At 43.7% G+C, this 15506-nt stretch overlaps 1 protein-coding gene across 5 annotated transcripts in view; it reads right to left on the bottom strand.

The window, feature by feature from the left end:
* Positions 1–15506, bottom strand: part of piezo1 (piezo-type mechanosensitive ion channel component 1) — a 52129-nt gene that overhangs the window by 15914 nt on the left and 20709 nt on the right. For 3 of the 5 annotated variants that reach the window (XM_047334752.1, XM_035607019.2, XM_035607021.2), the window contains 16 exons: positions 12286–12451; positions 11961–12102; positions 8595–8850; positions 7948–8161; positions 6254–6425; positions 4897–5022; positions 4645–4708; positions 4076–4096; positions 3827–3930; positions 3649–3728; positions 3328–3508; positions 2535–2640; positions 1419–1603; positions 1172–1320; positions 762–920; positions 252–358 (listed from right to left, as the gene is read on the bottom strand). In XM_047334752.1, coding sequence (XP_047190708.1) covers positions 252–358; positions 762–920; positions 1172–1320; positions 1419–1603; positions 2535–2640; positions 3328–3508; positions 3649–3728; positions 3827–3930; positions 4076–4096; positions 4645–4708; positions 4897–5022; positions 6254–6425; positions 7948–8161; positions 8595–8850; positions 11961–12102; positions 12286–12451 — 2232 coding nt within the window. The remainder of the gene's footprint in view (positions 1–251; positions 359–761; positions 921–1171; positions 1321–1418; positions 1604–2534; positions 2641–3327; positions 3509–3648; positions 3729–3826; positions 3931–4075; positions 4097–4644; positions 4709–4896; positions 5023–6253; positions 6426–7947; positions 8162–8594; positions 8851–11960; positions 12103–12285; positions 12452–15506) is intronic. The other 2 variants (XM_035607018.2, XM_035607020.2) reach the window with 2 other exon arrangements.

Genomic DNA, 15506 nt, shown 5'->3' on the forward strand with positions numbered 1-15506 from the left:
AAGAGAGAGAGAGCCAGTGAGAGCCATGATGGGCACACAGACAGAGAGAGAGACAGACAGACCGGGGGCAGACAGAAATCGACCGACATCAGTCATTTTTTGTAAACGTTCGTGATTTTGACGAGAAGCATCCCGAGGTACAAGGCCACTTAAACGTCATACAAATCGATTGCAAAACTTAGATGTGTTTAGAGCCAATCCCTGTCCTCCACGTTTAACAGTGAAAATGCGTCTTTGGTATAAACCTTTACCTTCGTCTTCAGATTCCTCATCCATGGTAGTCGCCAGGTCGTCCTCCTCAAAGTTCACCCCCTCGTTGCCGGGGCCAACTGGCTCCGTCCTTTCGCTGCTCTTCTTCCTGGGGAGGCAGATCGTCTCATTAGCACAAAGGACAAATTCAGGATTCCCACAGACATGGTGATATATTCATCATGAAATGAAAAAGAGAGATTTAGAACTGTTTACATCCCTTTTTCTCTTCTCGTCTGTTTTGATGAAATTATCATTTTTAACTAACTTATTCTGCACATGATGTTAAAACTGAACTTACACATTCGTCTGTGGGCTGTAGTGGGCAGCAGAGTGAAAGCATAGGAGAATGTGTGTGTTTGGATTGTAGTTTGCAACAAAAAACTTTGTTCACATCTCCAGAAGATGTGGCTGAGCTCTAATTCATTCATTGCTCACATGACAGAAGATACAGTAAAGACGATCAAAACTCGTGGCGTGTGTAGTGCGAGCGTGTGCGGAGGCTGTTTTACTTGTGTATCGGCGTCACATGCTCCAGGTTGGTGATTCTCATGAAGGGCTTGTGGAAGTAGTGCAGCTGCAGGATACAGGCGAGCAGGAAGAAGCCGGGGATCAGAATACTGGAGAAGAGCTCGGACAGAGCGAACGTCTCCAGACCGATGGCCGCCAGCCTGCAGGACGACAGGGACGCACCTCCATTATTTCAGTTTGATACTTTCATGCGTCTTATTCCTAAATATGAACAATTTTATTACTACATGGCAGGGTTAACAGGAACCCCAGCGGTTTATTTATGCATGGTTTAAGTTAAAATATTATACAAATCACAAACTACAAAAAATAACCTTGTAGTTTCAGGGAGAAAAGACCCATCCAACACGTGAGAGAGAGTGAAATACAACTCTTTGGTAAGAGGACGTACTGTTCTTCCGTGAAGCCAGTAAAGTTTCTCCAGTATCCAGGGAAGTCTTCAAACTGGTAAGTGTAGATGGAGATGAGCACCAGCATGGTGTAGGCCACAACCAGCCACCAGAAGAGCTTCAGCAGACGCCTCCACAGAGAATAGTACACCTGGGAAATATGAACAGGTTTCTCAGTACAAGCATATTTAAATATATGTATATCAACGTATCTGATGACATCACTCAGTGACGACATGGTGGTCCTACCTGATAGAGACACAGGCAGAGCAGGAACAGCAGCATGTAGATGATCTTGTATCCGACGAGTTTTCCGGCGAAGGAGACCATGATGAACATCCCCCCGCACACGTAGATCCAGTATTTGGCGTAGCAGCTCATCACCATGCCGCCCAGGACCCTCAGCACGGATTCGCTACCGGCCTCCTCTGCTGCTGACGGGGAACGTGAGGTCAGGAGAGGGAGAAGAGGAAGAAGTTAGATTTCAGAGATAAAGTCTTGTGATTATTTGAGTAAAAAGCTGCCCAATGAACCTGATAGTGGCGGAAGAAAAACGTCATGTGTGTCATTTTAAAATTGTAAAAGTTCATCATCTGGGAGAACGTTCAGTTCCTCAGATGATAAACAATAAACACTTACAGTATGGCAGGACAACAGCTCATGGCCCATACCATGCCCCACCCCTTCCATAACCCACAAGGTCACTTGAAGACGTGACCTTGTGTAACCCTAAAATATGTATTTATGCTAGTGTTTTTATCATAATGGAGCATAACGTCTGCATATGTTCAATACTTCTTTTCTGTTTGTAATGTCAGTGTGAAAGTGTGTGTGTGTGGTCTAGGTATAACTTGTCGTGGGGACCTAAATTTGTTTATACATCATGGGTCTTCCTTATGGGGACCCAAAAAGAAGTCCCCATAAATTTAATAATCTCCGATTTGCCAGGTAGGAAGAAAAAGAGAGTTTCTCTGCACATCTGATTATACATGAATAATCTGTGTGTGTAACAAGCAGAGTGTATAACCACGTACTGCACCCGCCCTGTGTCGGTGCATGTTACGTTGGGTGCTCCTCTGACTTTAGCCCAGGTTTTTGTTGGTTAATCGTGCCAAAGGTTTTTCCACAGCCACGCCTGATTTTGAGAGCAACGCGTCCATGGGCACATTGATGCCTCAGTCTGAAACTAGCACAGATAATTTGCCACTTTGAGCCAGATGTAAGATAAGGCTCTGAATGTGAGGACATGTATTAAAGTTAGGGTTAGGGGCGTAGTAGTTACGGTCGGAGTAAGACTCCAGGAAATGCATGTAAGTCAATGTAATGTGCCTCATGGACGTCACAGAGACACCGCTCATGTCTGACCTCCTGTAGTGACTTCCTGTAGTGGTGTGGCCATTTTCCTCTTCCTGCTGAAGTTTTCCTTCACCGACTGACGCACCAACAGCCAGAAAGTTAGAGTGAACAGAAGCTGGAGAGAGAGAGAGAGATGATCATATGAAGAGAGAGAGGTGGAAAAACACATGGTGGGCAAGAATTCACAAGTCACTGGGTTTTTGAAAAGCTTAAATCCATAAATCCATCCGTTTTACTCTGCTGTCAAATCGACAGCACGTTGTTTATTGAACCTATTGCAAGTTACCGTGAGGGGGGAAAAAAACTTTTTCCAGGAGATTTACTTATTTATTTAGATTTAAACGTCCACAATATAAAACCTGGCATTTGATTTGTGCATGTCTGGAAAATAAGTCTGGTGCCGAACCTGAAGTATAAGTAAATACATAAATGAATAAGTATTAACAATAATATAGGATAACATAAGTTATGTGAGATTAAAGGATGTGAGCTCATCCCTGTCCAGGCGTTTGGCTCCGGTGCCGTGTGAAGGAATATCAGTCGACTCTGAGCTGTGATGCCGCCAGATTCTGAGGCTGTACCAAGTGAGAGACGAGGCCCGAGTGACAGATCTGCTCTGTTCCGTTTCTGTTCTGATCACTCAACTTCATGGACGAACTCCAGCTTCCAACGGCAACTTTCCATAGCCAGGAGTTGGCGATGGAGGGTTATAGTGACACACAGAGTCAAACAAAAAGCCTGCGAGTTCAGTTTCATCATCATCATCAAATCACCCCGGTGTCCGTGCACGCTCTTGTCTTACCATCGCTCCCAGTCGTAGACAGGGGTACTGGGCTCTGTCCAGTCCCAGCTGCCTGAGGCTCATGGTCCCCACCGTGGTGGGCAGTTCGGGCTGAAGCTCCATGGCCCAGACGTACTGCAGACAGCACAAAGCCAGGCCGTAGAGCAGGATGAACGGGGAGCACAGAGTGGCTGCATGCCGCCTGCGTGACAGAGACAGCTCAACTGAATACAGGTGTAAACCCGAACGCGGCAGGTCAGTGTCTTAGTGTGACCGCAGACATCGACACAAGGTGTGTATTTGCTTAGTTAGGTTTTAGACAAAAAGAAGCGTTAACGGAACCTGGCACGCAGGATCCAGATGAGACAGGCCCACAGCAGCAGCACGAAGGTCAGCCAGCTGTGGTACGTGATGCTCCAAACCTGCACAACGCGGAAAAGAACTGAGGCTCATACATGTCTTCTTTTTTTCTTCTTCTTCTAATTGTAACAAAATCGTGGTTTATTCTAGCAGCAGTTACCATCATGGCTATGAGAGCACAGACGTAGCTCTGCTGCATCACCACCTTCCCCAGCAGGAAGAAGGGACTTTCGCTCTGCTGGCCACTGGGGACGCCGCTAACACCTGCCCAAAAAAAAAAATACCAACAACAACCATCTCAGCACGCAGAGCACGGCAATAAATGATATGATACGATAACAAACCAGCGGAGCAATGACGATCACGATATTACATCTGATAAGTTTTATCCTAACGGAGAAGTGATTACCAGTTTCCTGCTCCAGGTCACCTGTTTGCAGCCGGGATCAGGAAAACGAAGAAAAGAAAAAAAAAGAAGAGAAAAAAAGAGTTCGGTGTGAGGAAACGAGGAATGTGAGAAACGATTCCGCTGGCACCTCTGAAACATTTGCCCTGGTTTGGGGTTTAAACCGCGTCCACGTGGAGGACGGAGGAGGTCGGTGAGCATGACAACTGGAGCCGAGCCCCCCCGGGATCAACAATCTTCATCAGGATAAAATCCATTTGGTTCTGGATAGTTTGCTCAGGAAATGAACTATGGATGTTTCTAAGGGTTTTGTTGTCAAGTGGACATACTCACTTCCTTATGAATCTATATTAGTTTTGTTTTCATAATAAATTGTGGATCTATTCAGAGCATTCTTCATTCAAATCACATTTCCTTAACCAGGTCTTAGTGACCTGGGTTACTCCTGACCTTCCGTGTCCAATTAAATCTAGATGTTCCTCTTCTTCCGACACACACTCTGTTCCAGTTACGTAAATGTTTTTTGTTTTTTTTGTTTTTTTTGCTTTTAGGAAAAACTGCGCATTTGATACCCAAGTCTGGCTGACTCTCTTCACCCACGGTTCCTCCTCGGCTGCCTCCTGACAGGAGCATGAGCTGAAACAGAAGAGGAGAACACAGACATTTCAACTGTACATGTGTGTGTCGTGGACATGTGAACGCGGTCGTGTCACAGAAGGGGACTTGGGGCCGTGCAACAACCAGCCAAACGTTACTCCAATGTGCTCCTGACCCTTGAAATGTGTTCTTCCTAACATTGCTATTGACGTAGAGGGCGAGTATACCTGAGTCTCCTCTTCGTAGTTTTCTTTCTGCTGATTCCACGACCTCAGCTCCAGTTCGTCCAGCTTCAGCTCTTCCCCTTTCTTCTCCTCCTCCTCCTGCTGCTGCTGCTGCTGCTGCCCGTCAACCTGCTCAACACAAAATCAACATCTGAGCAGAAACACACAACCAAGTCATTGTGCAAAAGTTTCAGATAGTTTGATGATTTTCTCTACTGGCACCTCAGCTATGAAATGCAGCTGTTCCATTTTAAATGTGTTCTGCCTCTTTGTGCCAGTAACCAAATTGGGTTAGGATGTGGAGAACTGGGCAGAATCTCAGGCTCCATTACAATGTTATTTGCAAGTTATTCTTTTTACAACATCATTAGATGTTTCGTTGAGAACAGGAAAAGCAAAAACAGTCAGAGGTGGAAAAATAAATATTGTTCTATGCGATACAAGAAATTCAGCCAGCTGTAAATTTAAAGTAAAATGGTTTTGTCCGATTTGTTTTCTTCAATTATAGGATCATTGTGATGTGGGAGTTATGGAGCCATGGGCAAAATGGTACCGTTTTCAAATTTGACAATGTTTCTCTCCAAAAAGCACCTTTTACTTTTTACCAAATAAAGACAATGCCCCCAAATGTAACAGCCGTGTGTTATTCTTCTGGGATTTCACTGAGCTGTAAAGTGTAACTGTAATCTTGGTGCCAAAGAGCCTCCCCTGTGGTCTGCCACCCACCTGCTCCTCGGATCTTAGAGAGCCCACATTAAAAACCCATTATTCACCTTTTCTAATCTTTCTTTTTAACCAAATCACGTAAGCATGATCGCATTCCTCCCCTATTTTTAGCTTCCCTTTCACCGGCTGCCTGTGTGTCTTAGAATTGATTTTTAAATGATTGTTGTCGACTCTTTAGGCCCTTGCATGGTTTGGCTCAGCGCTGCTCGACTTGAGCTTCTAAATCAGTCCTCAACAGCAACATTACCAAAAACCTCCTGATAAGGCCCTGTTAGATATTCCTCGGTCGATACTATAAACCAAGGTTGACAGGACCCTCTGGAATAGTTAACCTGAGAGAAACTTCAACATTTCCACTTTATTCTCAAAAGGCAAAACTAATTTATTCTCATATTGCGAGTGAAGTGGAAATTGCGTCATTTTATTCCGTTGATTGTTTCTTGTTTCACACTGAGCCAAATGTTGTTTCCCTCAACCGTGTTCGTCCTGTGACCTTAACCACTTGTTTATAATTGTAACCGTGGTGATGAAGGAATGCTCCCGACACAGGGTCTTGGCACCATTTTTAAAAAATGTTATTGATCCACTCTCACGAAACATTCAAGTCGGTACTAATTTAGAGGTAGCAGGTTACCTGGTTAGGTGTTCCATGACGTCCTGTCTTGAGAACAGTTACTATGGTGATGTAGAGGAGGAACAGTATCCCTGGGTTGACATAAACCGGCCAATCGTAGTCGGCATTGAGGTTGAGTTCATAGGGCGAGGAGCAGTTTCCTGGTATGATGATGTCCTTCAGACCAAAGAGTCTGAGACAGGAGCAGAGGTAAAGACGTGAACAGAGAAAGAGAGGAGAGGAGTTGAGGATAAATACAACATAATCAATTAATGGAATACTCAAACCATAATACTATGCAGGGCCAGGTTATTGGGCAAAACTATTGTTACTTTTATTATGATATAGTTGATCGCTCTGAATTTCGGGATCATCAAGGATTCAAATGGATGAAGTGGAGTCCTAAACAAGGCTGTACTGTACATTTTCTATCACGTTGAAGCAAATGTTAACAAAAGTTAAAACAAAAAAATTGTACCTATTTGAATACACTGTAACTAAAAAGGATGTAAGGTTTAGCATAACCTTTTTGAAACTCAGTTGTGGAACACATGTTAGCTTATCTGTGCATATCAGCTTCCACCAAAAGCACCAAAGGAACACCACAACAAAAAAATTAATAAATCCGATAACTTTGGAAATAAGTGAATTATTGATTCTCTAATGAGAAACCAGAGGGTCCAAGTCCAGGCCTGTGGTCAACGCTGTAACAAGATAGCGACCCCATTTGTCATGACAAATTAGCACCAATATATGAGAAGGACATCTATAAATGGATTTGGGAAAAAAGAGCTGATGCTCCATAGCCACTGTCAAGCTCAAATAAATTAATGCGCAGGTCAACTGAGGACTCTTAAAGGACCACAGCAGATTGAAGTTTTGAGTCCCACTGGGACAGCTTTGGCTCAGGTAGAGGAGATATATATATATATATATATACAGATATATATATAAATATACACAGACACATACTGTATGCATATTTGAATATTTTCTGATGCCACCATATGTGCCGACAGCAGGGGAATGCTTCTCAGGTGAAGGTCAGAGTTCGCCGACTGATGCACAGCAGGTAAAGCGATACTGACACACACATCGGACAAGAACTCCGGTGATGATCGATGAGCGAGAAGCGGAGACGGAGGCGGAGATCGCGTGTCGTGGCAGAATGCTGCGCTACCCGTTCCTACAGTTCAGCTGAATCAGGACAGCCGAAGCGGTGAGGCATCGGCCGCTCGGCGCTATCATTCCACACATTCCAGACCAGGAAATCGCAGTCGGCACACATTGCTCCGTTCCGATTTCCTCCGTCTCTGAACTCTGCGCAATCTTTCACACTCCGTTTAATGTTTCCCCTTCAGTCCGTTACTTTACCACACATTGCACGCCACACTATTAATACGTCCTGAAGGTTTCCTGAGAGGCAGGGACATGACCTTTGAACCGTGTGTCGGAGGAACATCATCCACTACACTGTAAAGACAAAGGCACATTCTTGGCCACAGAGGAAAATAACAAGGGGTGAGTTCAGAGATATGGAGGTAACTATGCTCCTGAGGGCAGGAGGACTGGGGAGTATTTTTTTCAACTGTGTCGGAGCATAAGAATCTGGGCCGTGTGTACATTTTTAGCACAGAACAGGGGGTTTGTCGATTGATATCGATCAGAGGTTTTAGTCTGCGTGCACACACCCTGCGCGACACATTCAGCCTTACCTGGCCCACAGACTGTGCGGGGGGAACAGGGCCTGGGCCAGCAGGCTCTGGTACAAGTACAGACACACCATGTGGCCGGCAGTGAAGAAGCCCACCATCACACACAGTGCATTGAAACCCAGGTGACTGATGGGAAGGTTGTACGCCCACCACGTGCACACGCCGATGAAAAGCAGGAAGTAGACGGCTGAGAAGGCAGAGGGCAGAGTGATGCCTGGAGGGAAAAGGGAGGAGAGGTCAGATACACAATGCGATTTATACAGAGAAACACTTTCTTTAAACTACTGATGAAAAAAAACATGTGTAATCCCTGGACTCCCTTTTCACAACATGTAAAAGAGTTATACATGTTATGCACAATTAAAGTCCTTCCTCAGTGGCTCCCCTGACAGAAAGACGTCAGATTCTCTGGATTGTTTATCTGCACATCTTCATCAATTCAGCACTGTGTTTAGTGAACACTGGCTCTGTACGCCAATCAGAGCGGCAAAACAAGTCTGAGCAGAAATTCAAAAGTGGGCCAAATACCAATGTCGGAACTGTGCCCACACTTCTGTCAGCTTCTTCTTCTTCTTCTTCTTCTTCTTCGTGTGTTGTAAAAATGCGCTGGAAACCCGTGAGGGTGACGCTGTTAACACAGATCCTACCAGCCAGAGCCAGCAAGCTGATGGCCAAGATCCTCCCCAGGTCCCGCAGAACTTTCCGAGCGATGACCTTCAGACGTTCGGGCATCTGCTTGGCTCTGGTCGCCGTGGAAACCTCCTCGGCGGGTAATGACCTCTCTTCATCGTCTTCATTTCCCGATGTCTCTTCTTCCACTTCCACCTCCTCCTCCTGCTCCTCTTCCTCATCTTCAGCATCATCTTCGCCTTCTGCGTTTGCATCTGTTGGATCATCTTCTAGCTAAGGTGGGAAAGGGACAAAATGAAAAGTGACAGTTGAATTCAAGTAAGCTCTCACAATGAATTACAATTGTGCACATGTTCTTCAGCCACAGTGCCGGTGTACAACAACACAAAAAGATATTTCCATGTAGGTCAGACTGTATTATTGACATGCTTTCGAGCTCTCATAGCTCCTGAATTGAGGATGTAGAAAAAAAATAATCAGCCAATTATAGGAAATCAGATTGTGGCAGATATTCAAATTCTGAAATTGCTGTTCAGGGCTTTGTTGAGCACACTTGGGCTCCATTAAATTGAAATGATCATATGAGAATGACAACAGGAGGAAGCAGCAGCGTCGTAGAATCTAGCACTAGAACGTCTCTTAACAGTGTTGTATGGTGCAATCCGCACCATTTTTAAAAAAAAATGTATTTATCTTTTTCAATCTACAGAGCCAGGGCTGTGCAGAACAATTTGATTTTTTTCCATTGCACACAGTACCGGCAGCTGGCGAGGCCGTGAGGAAATATTCACTGACTTTTACAAGGAGTGATTTGGATTAAAACCGCTCACTGCCCCTTTAACACTGATGCATGAATTGATTATTTGCCTATATACTGTGTGCTGTGCTCTGCTGTGTTGACCTGCTCTGAGCCTCGGCCCGCAAAAACAGAGGCCTTTTTTGTTACAGATACAAATGTCATTGCATCATGTCCCTGCGTGTTTGGAATAAATTTTTTACGAGAGTATAATTCTGAATGTTTGCATTCACCTCTGCAGGATTCCTTTTTATCGCATACTGTGGTGTTTATTGTGTCTATGTTTAAGTGAATGGAAAGTTTTATGGGGGCCCCTGCGCCTTTACACGCTTCTTATTTTTGCAGTATGTGTCTACTCTATTTTATGGGACAGGGCTGGCAGCCGCCCAGGGGTGTGATGGTATAGCCAACTGAACGCAGTAGTAGTTAGCACATGTTTAGAAGATTATAGATAGAATTTATAGATAGAAATCCCTCCTCCTAAGTGAACACGTACACCCTGAGTCATGATATACACTAACAGGTGGCAAAGATCTAAGTTTACCAACTACAGGAGACAGGATTGTCACCCCCTCTTGACCTCCTCCTGTGACATTATGCTAAGTATTACAGTTAGTCAGACAGAGGTCAGGGGTCGGCTCGGGAGACCCTCTGAAATGTGTAATATGATAAATCATTTACTCAGTGATGAATGCCCATCATTCAATTTCCATTTATCTCTGTGTTTGGTCTCCACCACCTCCTGAGAGAAGCATCCGGCTCTTTACCTGCTAAATGCTACAGTTTGTCCACCAACATGCTAATGGGCTCAAAGAGGCTAAACTGCAGAGTTGCAAATAATTCTCTGTGGGTTCATCGTTATAAACAATATATTTCTCTTTGACACAGTCATTTGATCCAGCGTTTAAATGAAACTGTTGAAGAGGGCAGCTTTAAATATCATCCATGTGACTTGGCAGCTGTAGAGTACAACACTCCCTCCAGGATGACGGGATCACAGCAATTACTAGCAACTCAACCAATCCCCATGAGGTCTGTGCAACTTTACAGTTTTGTCTGATCACTGCAATTTTTCTGCAAATTTGACTTCCTTGTACTGGTTATGAAAAGGCAAATATGTGTGAACGTCCCACATTTCCCAACAAATATTACTTCTTTTTTGACTTTTTTATTGGCAAATTAAATAAATGAACACAAACAAAAAATCATGCCTTGACTGCCTACATTTAAGTGCAGACAAATGGAATGAGTAATGTGCTGTGGACAGGTCACGGGGGTTTACCCAACATGAACCACACATTTGATAAAACAATGATCTGTTGTTTTTTTTGCAAAACCTTGTCATGGACCACAATCAAAGGGAAATTTGACCACTCAATGAAAAGGACTCAAGTAATAATCACAGAAATCTAGCCGGTAGTTCTTCAGATATCTTGCCCTGGTAGTGTTGGACCCACCGTGCAACAAACAGACCCTGCCACTAGAAAAGCAAAAACAGTAAGAACATGTGTTTAACACATCAACATGAAAAAACCCTCCAAACTTTTACTCAGATTCCACTGTCTCCCCCTTTCCTGGCCTACGTCTCTCTACTGTTTGTTTGGGCGGTCGCCCTGGAGACAGAAAGAATGAAAGTGAGAAAGTAAACAGATAGGTGGAAACACACTCGCGCTCAGATTGAAGAGACGGGTGAATGAAGATAAATTATACTCCGTAAAATAACGATAAAGACAAATGGTAGCAATTAGAGCGATATCATCTGAACGCCGTTTCCCACAGGTAGCATATTAAAAGATAGCAGAGAGACAGGGTACAGTATAGGATAAGGTTAGAGCAATTTATCTGCAATCTGTATCAGGAGTAGCGCCAACATCCAAAAAATCGTGCATTTGTAAAATACAACGTATTAATAGTTAGTCTGGTGCTGCAGACTGACAGAACCTTAGCACGTGACAAGACAAGTGTTGACCGATAAGAATGATGAGGATTTGGTGTCAAAATGTTATGGATGTTTTGAAGGTCCAATGGCTCATCGACAGACGAGAGAGAGATGGAGAGAGTAAGGGAGTGACAGGAGTGTAGAGCGCTGCACACAGCACAAAAAGTGCATCGCAAGAGCGAGGCTACGCTCAGTGAAATCTAACGTTAAAGATCAAATTAAGTGCCCCTACAGATACTGAGCCGACACTCGTATTTTTTTCAAAAATGTCCACTGTAATTGGTACAGTGACACTGGTGTTGTCACGAGTTTAATACCCGTTGGTAACATCCCGACTGACAGTCAGAAACAGAAAAGTAAATCTGGGATGTTGAGCTTTCCAATAAATTGACAAACTATCATTGTTCTGTTAAAGTAAAAAACAACCCAGTGTGTCTTGTTTGGAAAGACGTGTTGGCAGTGATGAAAAATGAAATCATGCAGATTTGTTGAATCAGTTACTATGACAACACACACTGTACAAAACCTGACTTATGCAAATGACACTGACTCATACACCTTATCATAAAGTGTTTCCACTTTGCTTTTATCTAAATAACACAGTGAGCCCTTCAAATCTTTCAGTCTCAGACACAAACAATTACTCACCGATGTGATATTGGCAGCCGCCACCATTTCCCTGTTCCTGACCAATCTGCTGCAGAGGATGACCGTGACCAAGGAAACGACGCACACGCCCAGGTCGGGACACAGGAGGCGTAGCACACTCCAAAGGTCGTCCAGGGGAAGCCTACGAAATACAAAGAACCACATGTGGAAAGGTCAAGGGAGGTCAAACACCTCACCTGCAGAAGATGCAACTTCGAACGTTGTTAATTAAACACGGTATAAGTAAATTAATCACATTCACACCATTGCCAACTATTGTCTGGATTAACACCTTTTTGGTCCATTTACTACACAAGTTACATACCTGGATACCCCTATATGGCTGGTGATGGCGTCCCATTGTGAACAGTTATCACCGATCCCAATGTTGAGAGGAGGATACGTGTACAGGACTGTCTGGAAGCAGATGTGGGCCAGTACAAATAGTAGACTGGTACAGAATACTGCTCTGATAAAACGACCAGTGTGACCTGGAAGACAAAATAAGACAAGAGTGATACAGGATGTAGACAGTCAAAGGCAACTTAATATAGAGAACTCCCTTCACATGCATACAGAGTATAATTAACAAAATTTTAAAGCAGTTTTTTAAGGTTTTAACAATTTGGCATGTTGATAAATCATCATGTTCACAGAAAATAGCACAAAGCCTGGAAGCAGCTGGACACTGTTTGAATGGCTCCATCAAAAGTGAAAAAGACTCCCTGCAACAACTTCCTTTTCTCCTCCTCAACTAATCCCATGTGCAGACAAAAATTTGAAAAGTGAAAAAAGAATACTACAAACTAGTTTTTTTGTGTGTATATACAATGTCTGGCATTTATATTCCTCTGTGCCACAGAGCTCTGTCCCAAATTCATTAATTTCCCACTGAACACTGAACTCAAATTTTTCTTTTTGTACGGAGATGTCCAGACATTAATTGCCAGAGGAACAGGCCGATAATGTCAAAAAAATTAACCAGATTTGCATAAAAGTCTTTACTTGGCAAATCAGTACTTTAGACACATTACAGCTGATAAACCCACAAACAGACTTTGAAAACAATGGATCACACATACCCAGCATATATGACTCCAGAAGGGTCGCAACTTTTCATTATTAATTCATTTACATATTATTTTCTCAATTAATCATTTGGCCTGTAAAATATTAGTAAAAAAATAAATCCACAAAAAAAAAATCCATCTTGAAATGTTTTGTTTTATCTGAACAACAGTCGGTAACCAAAATTCACAAAGCAAATCCTCACATTTCAGTTGAAACTAGGTCATAGTTGGCATTTTTCTGCTCGGAAAATGACACATGATCAATTTAGTATCAACTAATTGCTGATAAATCTTCAGTCAAATGACCAATCAAGGAATTGACTGATCACTTCAGCTCTAAACCCACGTGAGGGAGAGGCTCAGAGTTGACGCTGGCGGAGGACAGTGCGTCTGTTCACACTGCGGCGCAGTCACAGCAGCTTCCTCTGCCACTGTTTGTGTTTCCAGCTCCAGAACTCTCTGGGTGGAAAACACCCTCACACGTCGCTACAACCATTCTTTATGTCAGTGCGACCGTGTGTGTGTGTGTGTGTGTTTTTTTCTCGTTTCCACTAAAAGAAGAGATGAACTCTCCTGGAGACTGGACATTAGTTCGTGCATGTTTTATGTCTATAGTCTCTGTGTGGTCCTATGTTGTTGTACTCGTGTCTCCACCAAAGATGGACGACACGTCTCCACTTCCTCCTGCTGGACAAAAATGAGGCTAAAACAATCCCGGACACAGGTGCTGCCGTCTTTCGCTTTTGAATCCATGTCTGTGCAGACGTGATGGCGGTATTGAGGTCCCACGGTCTTTTTACGTATAGTGAAATATATTATGACTCATGCACCTTCAAGGACAAAATGCCAACACACTCCAACAGATGTTTGGACAGCGGTGAATTGTGTATATTTGAATCTTTCTGTTGAATGCCTTGAATGCAGCACTGACGGAGGGCAGCAAAGAGCTGGACAACAATGTCATCAAAGAAGAAGAACATTCACAGATAAAAAAAATAAAAAAAATTGCTGTTGATTGACTGTTTATTCCTCCAACCCCCAGATAAATGTTGCTCTTGAACTGAATCTGTTATTAGATGTGATGAATAGAATTTTAAACAGTCCAGAGAAAGTTTCCAAAACAAAGAGCAGGAGTCTTGATCCTCCATCACCATAACAACTGTAAATCAATAAGGTGCTAGCAGACAAATGTGCTTCTGCAGCCGGCAGACGCAGAGCAGACGCCTCCGCGTTGACAGTGACTGAGCCGTGAAGCACTTCCAGTTGGCCCCTGAAACTTATTCAGTCTTGTTAACACGTGAAACGCCCAAAAAATGCTCTCATCTTTTATTCCTCCCTCAACCTGGCAACACGCCCCGCCATTTCAACACTGTCTTTACCGGCGCGTGACGCCGCGTCTGCAGGTACACGCACGGCAGACTGTTAGATTACAGTGTGGCCACGGTGACACTCCTGTGATGACTTCCCACAGGTTGCAGAAAAAGTTAGGATTCACCGTGGGCCTGTCGCCATAGAAACGCTGACTGGAGCCTGGAAGTATGTCCAGGCCAGTACCAACCTGTGAGTGTGTCTGAGCTGTGAAGAGAGCAACCGTTAAATGTCATGAGGCAGAATGAGACATGCATGCATTATCTCTGTGTGTAATGAACAGAGTTTGACTCATATGGACTTTTGGGGGCCGTCACTGCTTCAGATATTATGACGTAAAAAATTCCAGATATTTATATATCGGCGAATATATGCTTTTTTTTTTTTAAATTGGCAATGATTCCTAAGATGTCTTTATCAAACCCTCTCATGACAAAAGAAATAATCTTTATTACAAATAACTTTAATAAATAGACAGAAAACTCAAATAGAACCAAATATATAGACATTGAATTGAGATGATGAGCATATTTTGTTTTTGGTAAAATGTAAACATGAAGGCACAACTTTCCTGCATTCTGAAAAATAAAAAGTTTTTAATCGGCCAACCGATAATTGCACTCGGGCTCCGACAGCCATCCATGTGCCGGTGTAACCTTTACGTTGCTCTGACAGCATGAAGGTCAGACTATAGAGTCTCTGTGTTGCAGCATTAGAGAAATGTGACGCGTGTGACCTGCTCAGACTGGTGACTGGCTGACTGACGAGGCCCGGAGCTCGCAGTTACAGTCGGAGCGTTTTTTAATAAGGGCGTAGCAGGTGTTTTGTGTTTCCACACAAGGCATGAAGTCATCGGAGTGAGAGGATTTACACAAGCTGCGGCGGATTCTGGACAGACAGCTATTAGCTGTAGCTGTCTCGCCGGAATTTGAAATATGTACACTGCCACTGCTGCTTCTTCCTCTGACAAAATATGACGGCGCTGCGCCATCCCCGAAAAAAGGTCCAACCACAATGGCGAGCTCCACTTCAGACACGTCCACTCGGTACCGGGGGCCTGACAACGGGCTTCAGCATTGAGAATGTTAATTCCTTCGTCACTCAGCTG

This window comes from Scophthalmus maximus, chromosome 10, assembly GCF_022379125.1.
Source record: "Scophthalmus maximus strain ysfricsl-2021 chromosome 10, ASM2237912v1, whole genome shotgun sequence".
Lineage (NCBI taxonomy): Eukaryota > Metazoa > Chordata > Actinopteri > Pleuronectiformes > Scophthalmidae > Scophthalmus > Scophthalmus maximus.